The 16092-nt window shown below is 39.3% G+C and overlaps 1 protein-coding gene across 3 annotated transcripts in view; it reads left to right on the top strand.

Moving 5' to 3' along the window:
• LOC124151755 (long-chain-fatty-acid--CoA ligase 5-like) overlaps positions 1-16092 on the top strand; it is a 59135-nt gene that overhangs the window by 18835 nt on the left and 24208 nt on the right. For 2 of the 3 annotated variants that reach the window (XM_048392177.1, XM_048392176.1), the window contains exons 2-8: positions 1619-1770; positions 6073-6187; positions 9577-9644; positions 10199-10300; positions 11387-11486; positions 11697-11869; positions 12474-12506. In XM_048392177.1, coding sequence (XP_048248134.1) covers positions 1624-1770; positions 6073-6187; positions 9577-9644; positions 10199-10300; positions 11387-11486; positions 11697-11869; positions 12474-12506 — 738 coding nt within the window. In that variant the 5' untranslated portion in view covers positions 1619-1623. Of the gene's footprint in view, positions 1-1618; positions 1771-2009; positions 2162-6072; positions 6188-9576; positions 9645-10198; positions 10301-11386; positions 11487-11696; positions 11870-12473; positions 12507-16092 lie in introns of those variants that run through there. The other variant, XM_048392178.1, reaches the window with a different exon arrangement.

Here is a 16092-nt window from a genome sequence, read left to right as displayed (position 1 = left end):
TAAATGATCCAGTTATATTATGGGTTAAAGATATAGGTGATGGAAAACGAAGGAAATATAAAAACATTTTCTCTACATTAGCCAAAGTAATGTTAAAGCCATCTATTCAGACTAAGAAGTGCTACTTCACCGAAGGATACCTTCTAGCATTGAGCTAGTTAGTGTTGGGAATAATCAACATTTTTGCCGAAGTTGACAAACCCTATATTTATTTTTCGAATAAATGTTAACAATCTTATCTTTAACTCCCATAAGATACCTCTCTGCGTCAAGATCTGAAGACTCTTCAATAGAATGTCATGAACTTTGACCACCCAGTCTAAACAAAGGATGAATGGGTTCTTCTTTAGCCAATCAAATGTCTGTTTTCTTTGACTATCAGGAATCATTTCTTTACCACCTCTATGGGACCTGTGAAGATCTGGGGATTGGGGGGTAGTACCCATGCTTGCCGTAAAAGGCGACTATGCTTGTCGTAAAAGGCGACTAACGGGATCGGGTGGTCAGGCTCGCTGTCTTGATGATGCATTTCATGATGTCAATCACTGGATTGTCTGGTCAAGACTCAATTATTTACAGACTGCCGTCATATGGCTGGAATATTGCTGAGTGTGGCATTAAACAACAAACAAACAAACTACCTCTATGGTCATTATCAGAAAAAGACAACTGCCACAGAACTCAAATACACCCTTGATAGTACACCCTTTGCAGTGTAGATGCTGGAGCTCAGAAATGACAGGATGTGTATAATATCTAAAACAATATAATAGCCCAGCTTTGGTTTTTTCAGTCAGAACTTCTGAGATACAGAAATCAGATCTGCTTGTCTCAATGCTTCGCTCACTCATAACAAAGAATTTAGAAGCCTTCACATTGATTGGAAGATTAGAACGTTCACCTGACTCGACCTTCAATAGAGTTGTCCTGAGATCTTCATGCAGGGAGGTGTCGTATCAGATTGTGTTGACATGAAAGTGTTCGAAGTTAAGGGAATCTTAGGGTCCTTGAGGTTTTCTCCTGTATAGCATTTGAATCAAGGGACTCCTAAATTTGTAACATTTAGCATTAAGGTTACGACAAGGAGCCTTTGATGCACTGCTTGAACCCAGCTCCACAAGCAAGTTGTTCAGCTATTTAAGCAAAGTACAGGAGGGTTAGAGACTGACCATTTGATATTATGGGGGTGGGAGAGCCTGGGACTTTATAGAAATAACGTTGCAAGGTGTTTCACTTTAAAAAATATTCAACCTAAGTTTCAATTAAAAAAATATATCGATATTTCAATTGGTCAGTCACTTACAAATAAGGAAGCTTAGTTGAACCAAATCCAGTGCCTGGTATACTGAAACCATTTCTCATTTCATTCCTGAACACACTGTCTTCGTGTAGTTTTTCTTTCCCCAAAACGTCACATGCCTGGCATTAACTAGCTTTACCAATTAATCTCATTGCCTGCCCTAATGCCGTTGTCAGTCAACACATAACTATGCCAGCCCACTGCTACCTGTCCATAAAGGCAATCAATACTCTATATTGATCCTGGTAGTACTTTGTCCATGAAGGCCAGATTCACATGCCAGCTATTTATAGGTTTTCTGTTGTTGTATATTGCCAGACTGTATGCCGATGACGAGTCTGGACTACCTGAAGTTGGCAGGGGCCGGTGCCGTCACTGTCGGTGCCCTGGCCACAGCTGCTGTCTACTACACTCGACCAGACCATGTCAAGTTTGCAGTGGATATGGACAAACAGTCCGCGGAAATACCCGTAAGTATGCCCTGACTGACCTATCAGGGTTTTCTTATTGGCTGCTCAGCTTGTGAAGCTGTCCGATAAAGATTGATGTCATCTATTATTGATGGTGGTCATGGGTATGAACTGATGAGTTGATGAGTATGTTGCCACTTCCTTGTAAACACCTGTCATGTGTCCCTGCTGTTCATTCACCATGTTCGCAGTAGTCCTGATGCTATAGTAAACAGTGATATGGTTGAGTGGCCATTGCTAGTCACATGACTGGAGGGAATATGAACGTATTGAGGGTGTAGTTGTGAGTAGAAATGCTTTGATTGTTGTCATGGGTGCCAAGGGATCCCATAACATCACTTTCGGATTTCGTCCGAGTGTAGAGTTCACCTACCAGTCTCAGGAGGTTGGAGTAAGTTGGTTGTGCATCCTTGTGTACACAGTTTTGAATACTAGGTGCTGATTCATATCCAAGGATTAACCCTGAATGTTTTACCTATGAGAGAAAATCTCCCCTGGTCTAAACGCAATGAGATTTTTTGGTGTGTGATGAGATTTTGCAAATTTTCAGAGACATTTTGTCTTCCTGGAATGGAAACTGTATTTGGTATTCGGTATTCGGTATTTGTGACTCGAATTATGTTGCAATTTATGTTACTAAATTATATAGATACATCCTCTGATATTTTCGAACATTAATTATTCCACAGTGAATATTTAAAAATATTAGCATTAGTATCAACAAAAATATGCATTAGTATTTATATTTCTGTTCATTGTCTACTTTAGGAGAAAATACATTAATATTTATGTATTTCAGTTCATTGTCGACTTTAGGAGGAATTATATAAATAATTATTGATAAGGCATGTTTACCACAATCAGCTGTTCATTTCATTGACATGCGGGGTAACAAACAATTTATAGGTCTTCAACAGTGTCTGTTAAGATCATAATTTAATATATTTAAAGCGATGACATGAAATAGCGACAGTTGTAAATGGTGTTACATTTGGCTGGCAAAACATTTATAGTTTACATTCCAATGCGATCTTCAATTTCACTGTCTTCTAGTGTCTGCAGTGTGTACTGTATCAAAAACCGGGTGTCAGACCGTTGAAAAGATTGTTGACATTCACAATGTTTATGAGTTACATTTGAATGATTAAGTCAGTTTTCAATAAATATGGACAAATCTGGACATATGCTGGAAGCAACCATATTTTAGTGTATTCTAAAAAATCTCCAACTTGCTGTTTGGCCACTAGAAATAGTTTAAAATTCATACGTAATTCATGCACGTTGGCTTTTCTCAAGAGGGTATACGTTCATGAAAACCAGTGTTGTCTTATCTAAAGTCTAGGCGAATCTCATCTAAAATACGATCGTTTGTGATCTGAAATTTGTATATTCTTAGGGAGAAAGAGTTGTATGCATATTCATTTAGGTTTGGTTTTGTCATTCCAAACTTGAAATTTGCTTGTGTTTTGAAACTTTACCCGTGATTGCATTTTTTCTCTTGATTTCTGCACGGATGCAGATACATGTACATCTTTGATTTCTGCTAAGATTTACGTGACAAAAAATACAGCTAATGATTTGTTGTAGATTACAGAATATGACTTGACAATCAAGTATAAAAAAATGTAGTGCAAAGCTCCATGCAGTGCTATAGGAATCATTAAAGCACAGTAAGAGATGGCATGCAGTGTTGCGAGTGTTTCGATTAACAACTTTTGACGATTGAAGAAACTATCGAGTAAGTTTTTTATTTACATTTTTAGATACAGTAGATCAGGGTTCACTCAAGGGATTTTCTGACATGGGCCCTTCATGTGTAAATTTCAAATATTCCCAAGGTACGCCCATACAGCACAATGTTAAAATGCCTCAATGTATTTGAAAATGTGGGCCTAGAATTATCCCTGGTAGATAATTTTATTCAAGCAATATGACAGTTCCGATGTTTGTAGGTGAAACTGAGAGTGTCAATGCGGATAAAACGCTATTTTCAGTCGCACTGAATTAATGTTAATGCGATATCTATGACAACTATGTGAGAAATTCGCGGAATTGCGGCCTAAGTCAATCCCTGCATATCACTAACTAGACTATGAGGATGTGGTAGGAGTCCTCGTCATGGACAGTATCATGAAACCTATGTTTTTTTATTGTAATGATAACTTGTTAAACATGATGACATGTTTTGTGGTTATGTTTTTTGTAGGACCCAGCATTAGCTGAGGACCAAAATAGTCATCTTTTGTGGTTGAATGGTATAATTGATCATCTGAGTTGTATGTAAATATGAGCTTTTATCATGTCATGCATTCCAGGATCTGTCTTAGTGCATTATAAATGTGTGTTGTAAACCTGTTGAACAAGTTCAACATGCACAGGCTGTGACCAATTATAAAATTTAATCATGCATTCCTTGCAGAAGAAAGATTTTGTATTTTGTCTGCTTGAAGCATGTTGAATTATCATAACAGTATTTTGGGGGATTTGGCATACTGTAAGTTTTGTGATCCTCGGTTGGCTGTAAGGTTTGTGATCCTCGGTTGGCTGTAAGGTTTGTGATCCTCTGTAGGCTGTAAGTTATGTGATGCTCTGTTAGCTGTAAGTTGTGTGATCCTCTGTATGTTATGTGATGCTCTGTTAGATGTAAGTTGCGTGATCCTCTCTTAGGTTTTGATGCTCTGTTGGCTGTAAGTTATGTGATGCTCTGTTGGCTGTAAGTTTTGTGATGCTCTGTTGGCTGTAAGTTTTGTGATCCTCTGTTGGCTGTAAGTTTTGTGATGCTCTGTTGGCTGTAAGTTTTGTGATCATCTGTTAGATGTAAGTTTATTTAACCAGGATGAAGTGCAAAGATATCTATATTTCAAAATGATATTCCTTAACTTGTCTTTTTTTTCCACTGTGACCACAATTTGCATGTTACATGTATTTTCAATGTACTCTTTTCCTGTATGATGTATCATATGGTTAGTGATAAAGGAGCTTAGACCAGAACAATAGTGGACTAAATAGAGAACCTGTGTTCATTTACACATTGTGACTATCCCTCAGCATGTTCAATTGGATCTTGAAATGTTTTAGGGGCTGTCGGTAGCCTAGTGGTTAAAGTGTTCGATAGTCACGCCGAAGACCAGGGTTCGATTCCCGACATGGGTACAATGTGTGAAGCCCATTTCTGGTGTCCCCCGCCGTGATATTGCTGGAATATTGCTAGAAGTGGCGTAAAACCATACTCACTCACTGAAATGTTTTATTTCATTGAGATGACAATATATTGTTTTCACAATTTTAATAAAACAGGTAATTAACCTAAGGAGTTGTACTCTGAACAGTGATTACAGGCAGTAATATTTATTACGCAGTCTGTTCTAAAAACATTTGTTTTAATATATTTAATATTGTTGATACCAGTAACTGATCCTTCATTTGCCGAGCATACCAGACAGAGATGTTTCTCAGTCTGAACTTCAGCCACTTGTCCGTAGGTGTAGTGCACTCAACAAGATAGCCTTAGTGGTTTAGTGGATAGAAGGTCTGCCAGACAGCGGAAACTTGGTGAAACAACTCACTGACCACGTCATTTAAAAGATGTAAAACAATGGTACTTTTTGTCACCATGCCTTGTGATCGGGTTTAAGATGATAAAACAAGGACTGGTCAGCTTGGAGTCAGTAGAATGTGCCCAAGTAGGTTATCCAAACTGTGGCATGGTATCTCAGTGGGCTAGCACAATAAAACTGGCATTAGTCCGAACTAGTACAAGCAGCCATGAACACATATAACGCTGTATAAGTGCAGTGTCCTTTTATGTGATGTTAAACTCCCTTTCACCTCACAATATCATCTGACCTGTGAAGATCCGGTGTAGAATAGGTCTCAAGCCACCCATGCTTGCCTTAAAAGGCGACTATGCTTGTCGTAAGAGGCGACTAACGGGATTAGGTAGTCAGTCTGGCTGACTTGGTTGATGCATGCCATCGATCCCAATTGCGTGGATCGATGTTCATGATGTCAATCACTGGATTGTCTGGTCCAGACTTGATTATTTACAGACCGCCGGCATTTAGCTGGAATATTGCTGAGTGTGGCGTTAAACAACAAACAAACACAATAGCATCTACTAAGAATCACTCCATTGGGCACATGTCAGGTTGGTACAGTCGGCTCAGTAGTTTAAGGCATGGACTGGTTATAAGGCTGCAGACTGGTTGCTAAGGTCACAGACTCTTTTGTCATGTATGGACACAGATGTGAATGATGTCAAATGTCAGATTGTCTTAAGTCTTTCGTCCGTCTGTGTTTCAGGGCAAAGATCGTGCTCGTATCTCCCGCCTGTGTAAAGATGGTAAGCTGCTCGAGTACAAGACTGAAGATGCCAAAACCCTGCATGAGGTGTTCAAGAGAGGAGCAAGACTCTCCAGTATGTACACTTGTTGTGTTCTCATAGCTTATACCATAGAATAGGTCAATGATTCGATCCCTGGCCACAGGTACTTGTTACTGTGTCTGACGCTCAGCTTTAAGGGGATAACACAAGGAATGGTCAGCTAGGAGTTAGTATACTGTGCCTGAGTGGGGTATCAGTAATATAAGCAGCAACACGCATGGTGGGTATGCACATCACCATTTATGTGCAGTATTCTTGAACGCAATGTTTAACCCCATTTCACCTCACATTATAGTAAGAGGGGGCCCAGTCATCTAAGGCGAAGCAAAATGCTATGCAGAGTTGAGTCCCCTTATCAAGCACGAAACCTATGATTGTGGGTTTGAATCCTGGTTAACCCTGATTATGTTTCGAGGTTCATCAGCACCATGCCCATGCACATGGGTTTCACCAAAGTGGTACACGTCTTCATTTTGGACTTTTCTCCCACATTAAACTGTAATACTGTTCAAAGTAGCGTCATATGGACTCGACTCACTCACTATAGTCTATAGTAGGGCTGGGACGGGTAACTCAGGTGCCTGGGTAGGGTGGGTACTAAGGAGGACCCGGGTACCCACAGGACTACCCGGACCCGTGGTTAGTCACGTGATATGTTGATGATTGATAAAAGTTATCTAGAACTCTATGGTTACACTACAAGTCACTAATGTATGCATTTCTTTCTGACTATGCATCCATTCCTTCTGATTTTTCATATGGTTGAATAAAGATATAACTGAATTCAACTTCAGTGTACGAATGACCAGGTTGTTTAATACATGTATCCAAATACGTTTTGCCAGGGCTATTCTAAAAATGTTCCCAGTCGGACATTTTGAGACATCCCCTTAGACCTACAGTGGGTACCCGGGTAGGGTCGGGTAATAGGGGGGTGGGTACCCGGGTAGTAAATTTGGACTCGTCCCAGCCCTAGTATATAGAACAGATTATAGAAAAGGTTCCCACTGTCCAGATGGTGGATCTGGGACTGCTGCAATAAGCAGTGTTGGAAACTCTATGCATTTATGAATGGGCCATTTCTTGAAAAATGTTTACTTCTAGATTTCCTTTTCTATAATACATGTGCTTGCTTGATAAAGTCACAAGCACCTGTATTGAAAACACACGCTGAAAGAATATAGATTATATAAGAAGTTGAAATCCATAATTAAACTTCATGGATACTGCGGCTTCTAAATACCATGTAAAGATAGGGTCATATATAAGCAGGAGTATAGCAGCCTGTGGCAAAAGCGGAATCACAAATTAAGTCAGAATGTGTTATTCTCAGTAGTGATGTGTCCCAAGCAGGGGATAGGGAACACAATACCAGTAATTTTAACCAGATTGGTGGAAACTTGTCACCCAAAACAGGCTGTTATTGGACGGGTGGTTACATTTGTAGGGTCAGGGGCCTGGAGCAAGCAGACAGTTTTTTTTACAGTTTGATAAAATTTTTGATAATTTTTACCATGTCCAAAAGGGGAAAACATAGACAAACACTTAGTCTCTGAAATGAAAATATTTCTTTGTGAATTGTCATATATTTAAGGAGCCCATAGAATCTTCATTTAAAAAAACCCTTAAAACTCTAGGCTTGCCAAAGTACTGTATTCGACGTAATAAGCGCCCACGGCGATATTTTCATATATATTGATTGATCAATGTACACATGACTTATTTATTCGTGTATAATACGTATGTTATATGCATTCTTAATTATGGGAAATTAAATTCTGAAAAAAATATATCTGTCGCATATTAACATTTCAGGCTGTCAGCATAAACCACGAAATTTACGGTCTTTCAACTCTGTTGTTTTTCACCAAAATAATATTCTAATAAGAGCCCCCTATTTCTAACTTTGAGAGCGCCCTGAGCGCTTATTATGTCGAATACGGTATTATAGATTTGCTTGGGAAGGTTTCGTTATTTTTGTTTCAGGGTCTGTATGAGAGATAAGGGAATACATTTTGGGTGGTCATCTTTTCATTTAACAAACATTGATATGTCTCCAACACAACCCTCGTTATGATATATTGACCATGCTCTAGTGAAGACATGATACTACGAATTGAAATTGAGATAAGCTGCTAGCATAAGTTTTAAGAATCTGTTGCCTTGAGTTCATTTATATATGCTAATGACCACATTTCATGTTTTTCTAGTGAATGTTGAACCATATGTTACACTGAAATGACATGTTGTCTGTCGACTGCAGCTAGCTACAGTAGTGACATCACGCTTTTCAATTATTGGTTTTAATAAGTCACATCTTTTTGTATCATGCATATGTTGCATACTGTGAATCATCAACATGTATGAACTTATTGGAAAACTACATATTTATTTTATTATTTTTGTTCGTAGTAGAAATAGTAGTATTAATGGGTTATATATTAGGTAAAGTAATTGACCTTCATGTATTTAAATCAGCTGATCATACACTATTGAGCTTTTTAAAAAGGGGTGATTTTCATGAAGAAACATATTAAAGGAAAAGAACCAAATTCAGTTTACATCTTATGTGTCAACCACAGGACCATGTGAATAATAATCTGTACCAACAAACTAGCAGACAAGAGAGTGTGTTGGTATGGAAGATATGTTACAACTTGATAAGCCAGCATATCAACATTAGTCAGATGAATGTTCACATGATGATGACCTTGAACTGATGTTAGGACCAAGTATTGTTGAAGGACAAGGTCAGGAGGGGCCTGTCTTACAAGATAATACTTTTAAGGATTGACTGTGTATTTTGTTCGGTTCATTGAGGTATACATCGAAAAGCCGACGTGCAAACTGTATGCATCCGCGTAGCTTGAGCTTGAGCCTCATTGTATGCTTAAGATACTGAGTTATATCACATTTCACAATTAATTGTTTCTTGTTTCATTTCTTTGGATATTGATTGACGTGACAGTAACAAGATGTCATATCAATATCACTATTTAATGTTTGTGAGACTGGGTTAGAATTGGTCCCCAGCACCCTATGTTGTTCATGATAGGCAACCAAATGCATTGGGTCATCAGACTCAGTAACTTGGTTGATTGCGTGACCCCATACCCAAGGCATGGATTGTTGCTCATAATATCAATCATTGGATTGATTTGATTTTTTTCACAGGCCACCATCATATAGCTTGAATATTGCTGAGCATTCTGAATGCAGCTTTAAACAAGAAACAAACAAACAAACTATAAAAGAACATGTCGAAGAAATTCTGATAAATGTTTGATGTAAATATCACTTCTAGTTTATATACATAAATTATTGTAATATTGTCATTGGTGTATGTTTGATGAACTGACTTATGTTCAGATATTGATAAACTGCTACCTCTGATACCCAGCTTCACTTGTTCTGTTTATCAGATAATGGCCCGTGTCTCGGATGGAAGCCCTCACCTACAGAGCCGTACAAGTGGATCAACTATGATGAAGTAGGTAGCACAGTCCATTGTGAACAACTTGTGATATAATATGGCCATCGGGCCATGTTTTGGCAATGGCATGGAAATATGCATCTTGGCTACTACTGGCAAAATGAACCAATCATTGAGCTCAGTAGATGTTTTCAGGCAGTTACCTGATTGCATTGCATGGGCATCGCATTGTGTATAATTATTGCTTATACAGGGTGCAGAGTACAAGACAAACTGATGTGTGGAAGCCACACTTTTCCCTCCCAATTACATGAACATACCAGTACATAACTCAAATACGAACTTGCTCAGTGCAGTGACTCATCTTGTAGTGGTGTAGCCCAGTAGGTTGTGGGGGAGTTGGGGTGGCCTCATGGTTAAATTCATTTGTCAAATTTGATTTTTCAAATCCCCACATGGGTACGAAGTGTGAAGCCCATATTTGGTGTCTCCGCCGTAATATTGTAGGAATATTGCTAAAAGCAGCGTAGAATCAACTCACTCAGTAAGCGTTGCTCCGTAGTTTGAATCGGTACATGTGTCGACCTTGATAACATGACCTTACATTGCAGGTGCTACAACGAGCAGCTAACCTAGGTGCAGGACTCATCAAGCTTGGCCTCTCACCCAAAAATAGCACCAATGTTGGAATCTACTCCCAGAACAAACCCGAGGTAGGTCAAGGTGTCCATGTCTCCATGCTTTCCATTCTACTTTTGTCACATGGTGCACTGAGGTATTTCGCAAGTGTCCATGGTGATTTGACTTACACTAGATTTGATTGATTGCTTTTTGCATAGTCAAACGTTATCTGAGGTCGTCCAAATGTGCTGTGAATCCTGGTTCGCATGATCATGTTTCTAAGTTTGTCAGCACCATACCCATGTTTTGGGTTTCTCCAAAGTGGTAAAAACCCCACTCACTCACTCACCACCAAAGTTGTAAACACCTGAGACCTGCATCATTTCGGGCTTTCCTAAGAGCTTACACACTGTGATATAACTGAAATACTGTTGAAAGCGTCATTAAACACAATTCATTCACTCACGCTTTAACTGAAAGTGATTGTGATGATATCATTAAGTTCTGTAATATTGAGACAATGTGTAAATTATGTGCAAACCATAGACTGAAGTTTATGTGCAATAGCAAACTGTGCTCTGTGGCAGTGCTTTAACCTTACGACACTTGTTCCATGTATTTGGACCCATGGGGATTATAGGTAAGAAGTGACCAAATGGATCAGGTTGTCAGGCTCGGTGACTTGGTTGATTGTGTGTCTTCATACCCTGATGGCATGGATCGCTGCTAACAATGTCAATCACTAGACTGTATGGTCCAGACACAATTATATACAGGCTGCTGTCATACAGCTGAGATATTTCTGAGTGTGGCGTTAAACAACAAACACCATGTATTTGGTTGTTAATTATCATCGTTATACATTTCAGTATGTGATATTGTCTCTGTTGTACATTTCAGTATGTGGTATTGTCTCTGTTGTGCATTTCAGTATGTGATATTGTCACTGTTGTACATTTCAGCATGTGATATTGTCTCTGTTGTGCATTTCAGTATGTGATATTGTCACTGTTGTGCATTTCAGTTTGTGATATTGTCACTGTTCACATTTGAGTATGTGATATTGTCTCTGTTGTGCATTTCAGTATGTGATATTGTCACTGTTGTACATTTCAGTATATGATATTGTCCCTGTTGAACATTTCAGTATGTGATATTGTCTCTGTTGTACATTTCAGTATGTGATATTTGAGCAGGCCTGTTACACATATTCCATGGTGGGCGTGCCACTGTACGACACTCTGGGTGTCGAGGCCTGCAACTTCATCATCAACCAAGGTACCTCCTCCCCATCATTGTACCTCATAGTAAGAAAGTAAAGAATTGATTCGAATCTCAACTGATTGGAATTGTGCATAAATCTGCATAATATTTAACTCACTTATTCTAATATAAATAAAAGATGTTGTTGAGCTTTGTCTTTCACAACTGTAGAATTTATTAACTTATTTGCGTTTGTTGCTTTTCTCATTTTCATTTCTGTTTCAGCTGAAATAAGTGCAGTACTCTGTGATACAAACAAGAAAGTTAGCAACTTGTTAGATCGTTACAAAGAAACAAAGAACATCCGGCACATCATCGTGATGGAGGAAATGAATGGTGAGATGCAGACCAAGGCCACCTCCCTGGGAGTCAAGCTACATCAGTTGGCAGATGTAGAGGTGAGATACTTTCTACTGCAGTGTAGCCAACCCGTTAAGATCCGGATTAGAATTGGTATTCAGCAACCCATGCTTGTCGTAAGAGGCGACTAACGAGATCGGGTGGTCAGGCTCGCTGGCATGGTTGATGCATATCATCTTATTAATCAAAGAGAAATTAAACTTGACCCTGATATCAGATTGGTGGCTAATGTTGCAGACAAACATAATGTGCACTGTACGAATAAGACTGCCCCTTGAAACCTGAATATTTCAGGTAGAATAGGTCTTCAGCAACTCATGCTTGCCATAACAGGTGACTATGCTTGTCATAAGAGGTGACTAATGGGATCAGGTGGTCAGACTCGCTGACTTGGTTTATGCATGTCATCGTGTCCCAATTGTGTTGATCGATGCTCCTGTTAATCACTGGATTCTCTGGTCCAGACTTAATTATTTACAGACCACTGACTGCGATGTTAAATCAACAGACTAACAAACAAAGCTGTGTTGCCACAACACTTCACAGGCTGTATGAGTTTCTAATTTTTATCAGCTTCAAAGTATGTGTTTATTCCCATTTGATAGGAGATGGTTTTAAAATGCAGTCCATTGTTTTTTCCAGAAATTGGGCCAAGATAACCCTCAAACACCAAAGGTTAGTTCATTTGCACTTACAAATGCTTACTATTTTAAAAGGAACACAGGCAGCTTCAGATTACCTTGACATTACCTAGACATTCTAGAGCCAGTGTCAAGTTTGCTGTTGGAGTTGAAGGTGAAGGTGAAGGTCACCTGTAGAGACAGCCTATGATCACACCCTATGACCAGTAGATTAGATAATCTTTAAAGTTTTGCCTGATAAAATGGTGAAGCATGCTGACATTGTTCTGGGTCTTGCATCACGTATCACGACAAATCGGTGTTCGGCCAACAGATTATTGAAATAGCATCGGCTTGTATTAACTTTTCTGTCAGATGTTTTGAAGTGGAGTATTTTAGAAAAGGAAATGTCACTTGTGAGAAAACAAAGGATTTAGTATCCATATGTCTCACAACTGACGGAATTATAGTTTTCACCTGAAATCAAACTATTGAAATGAATCATCAGTGTTTAGATTAGGCACGAAAGTCAAGGTGTCCTTGTTAAAACCCTAATGTTAGAAGGAAAATATTTAGGGGTCCTGTTGTCGAATATTATAGAAGCAAACCTCAATGACCCCTCTCTCCCTCTCCCCCTCTCTCTCCCCTCTCCCTCCCTCTCCCTCTCTTCTCTCGACCGCCTCTGTGGTCTAATAGCAGAGCGTCCGCCCGGAGAGTGGAAGGTCCGGGGTTCGATTCCCAGCCGCGTCATACCAAAAGACGTTAAAAGATGGTACTTGTTGTTACCCTGTCTGGCGCTCGGCATTAGGGGGCTAAAACAAGGACTGGTCGGCTCGGAGTCAGTATACTGTGTCTGAGTGGGGTATTCATGTTAAACTGCGGCATGGTATCTCAGTGTGCTGGCACTATAAATCAGTCCGGACTAGTACAAGCAGCCACACACACACACATACACGTGCATGCACGTCGCTATATGCTATATGCGATGTTAAACCCCATTTCACCTCACCTCACCTCTCCTCTCTTCTCTCCCTCTCCCAATCCTACTCCCTCTCCCTCTCTCTCTCTCTCCCTCTTTCCTGCTTCTCTCTCTCTCTCCCTTTTCCTCACATAATACAAGGTGTTTTGGGTGCAGTAGAACCTGAACATGGGTTTATACAGAATACAGAGAGGTAGGCAAGTGACAGCGAATGTCATGATGTACTTTGTCTCTCCTCACAGTGGCCTGATGTCATGTGACCGGCTTTTTGAGCGTACTGATAACAACTCTTTATCAGTTGTAGGCCACAGTATTTGTACAAGAAAACAGACAGTTGTATACTTGATATCTGTGCTGAGTAACCCAGTGTTATGAATAGACCATACTTGTCTGTGATAAGGGCACTTATAAACCTCCAGTGACGTCATTCTATTGTTCTCCAGTCGGGTTAAGTCTTATAAACAGAGAGTTTTATTAATACATCTTCAGTTTATATTGTAACATATGAATGTTGCTCACTGGAAATTTATTTTGCATTTGAACACAATGTAATGAAATGTAAAATCAAATGACAAATGTTTTTTTATATTTCCGTGAATCGACCACACAACCTTCGTATCTGTAGCCCAGTGAGTGTACCTCTAGGCTACAGACGCATTGATAAATCACAATGCTTTAAAGAATGTCTTTTTTAAGTACTGTACACCAGCAACAGATATTTTACGCCCACTTCCTAAGGTTCATGGAAAGTATGTTTGAAGTGTAAAAATGTTGATAGATTTTGTTTTAGGTTTCTGTTTTTCTAATTTAGATGAAACACTTAATCTCAGGTTTTGTCCTGCAGTTAAATACATGTGATCCTCATTGAACGGCAACAGCCTTCAGTTCAGATAAAGTGAGTGAGTTGGGTTTAATGCCGCTTTTAACAGTATTACAGTTATATCGCGGCGTGTCAGCTTAATGTGGGGGGAAAGCCCGAAGTGATGTGGGTCTCAGACGTTTACCACTTCGGTGAAACCCACGAGCACAGGTATGGTGCTGACAAACCTAGAAACATAATCGGGGCGAACCGGGATTCGAACCCACAATCATAGGTTTTGGGCGTGCTCAAGGGACGCAACGCTTTAGACGACTGTGCCACCCATGCCCCCTAGATCAGATAAAGAGAAGTGGTCTGGTGGTGTTGACCTATTTTCACCCAGATCATGCTGATAGAGAAGCAACAACTTTAAAAGTTTTTAAAAAATCAACATCTTTGTGTTTTCATGATTGTGTAGCTTTCTGTGCATTAGAATTTTACAGCCTGTGCCAAGAACTTTTGAGTCGACTTCGATCCAACTTGTCTCTAGCATCATTTTCAGTTGAATTTAGTGCCATTTAGTGGCTAAAGATGCAGACTGTATCTATGTATGCCAGAAAATAAAAAAATGAAAGAAAAAGATGAACATAAATATTCACAGAAAATGACATTGTTTACAACTAGACGCAATAGTGGTTCATAGGACAGAATGGGCTTAAAGTGCCCAATCGCTCTAAGCCATCTCAATTCGCTTGTAAAGTTAGGACCCATATACGGTATAGTGAAATGATGAAATAATGAAAAAATGAAGATAAGCGCTTGATACTGTCTTCCAAGCCAAACTTTGTCCACCCCTATCTATGATCTGATGGGCCCAGTCCTCTAAGGCACCTCAATTTGCTGTTCAGAGTTGCATCCCTTAGGCTATAAACGTGGTTTCATCCTGATTATGATTCTTGGTTTGTCAGCACCATACCCATGCTAATGGGTTTAATCAAAGTGGTATACCGTATTCGACGTAATAAGCACCCTGCTCTAATAAGCGCCCACTGCGATATTTTCTAATATATTGGCTAGCGTACAATCCCAATTAGCACCCCTTCCGATTGATCAATGTCAATTATTCGTGTATAATACGCATGTTATATGCATCCATAATTATGGGAAATTAAATTCTGGAAAAAATATATCTGTCGTATATAAACATTTCAGGCTGTTAGCATAAACCACGAAATTTACGATCTTTCAACTCTGTTGTTTTTCACCAAAATAATATTCTAATAAGAGCCCCCTATTTCTAACTTTGAGAGCGCCCAAGGCGCTTATTATGTCGAATACGGTATGTCTAAGACCTGAATCACTTCAGGCTTCCTCCCACATGAAGCTGACAGGCAAAAAACTGGAGTGAGTGTAGGAAACAACCTAAACATGTAACCATTACCTTGCTACAATACTGTCAAGGAGCAACTATACAAGCCAGGACTGAATAGGGTCACACTGTTTATTTAGGTTTATCAATAGTACTAGTACAGATTGATCATTTGGGAAAATGTCATTTGGTTCATAACAAATATTTACTGATTGATATTCTAAACCAATTATTTTCAAGATTTTGCATTAGATGCATTTTCTCTACGCACCTATGTATAATGCGCATCCCCCTCTAGCGGATTCAGTATTTTGGAGAGAAAAAAATCAGAACATCAAGTGCAGAAAAAAATTACACCGTATATCTACCCCTCCAGCGAATCCCGGTAAACGAACGGGTGATGAGAAACTTGGTCAGTAGAAATTCGAAATTGAAGATAAAAAATCACCAGACATGTTGATTTACCGTTTAAATTGTATTTTTTGTTCTGATAG

The sequence above is a fragment of the Haliotis rufescens genome, unplaced genomic scaffold (genome assembly GCF_023055435.1).
Source record: "Haliotis rufescens isolate VD_foot unplaced genomic scaffold, xgHalRufe1.0.p SCAF_11, whole genome shotgun sequence".
NCBI lineage: Eukaryota > Metazoa > Mollusca > Gastropoda > Lepetellida > Haliotidae > Haliotis > Haliotis rufescens.
The sequence above is the reverse complement of the archived record's forward strand: the minus strand, read 5'-3'. Positions and strand labels throughout refer to the sequence as shown.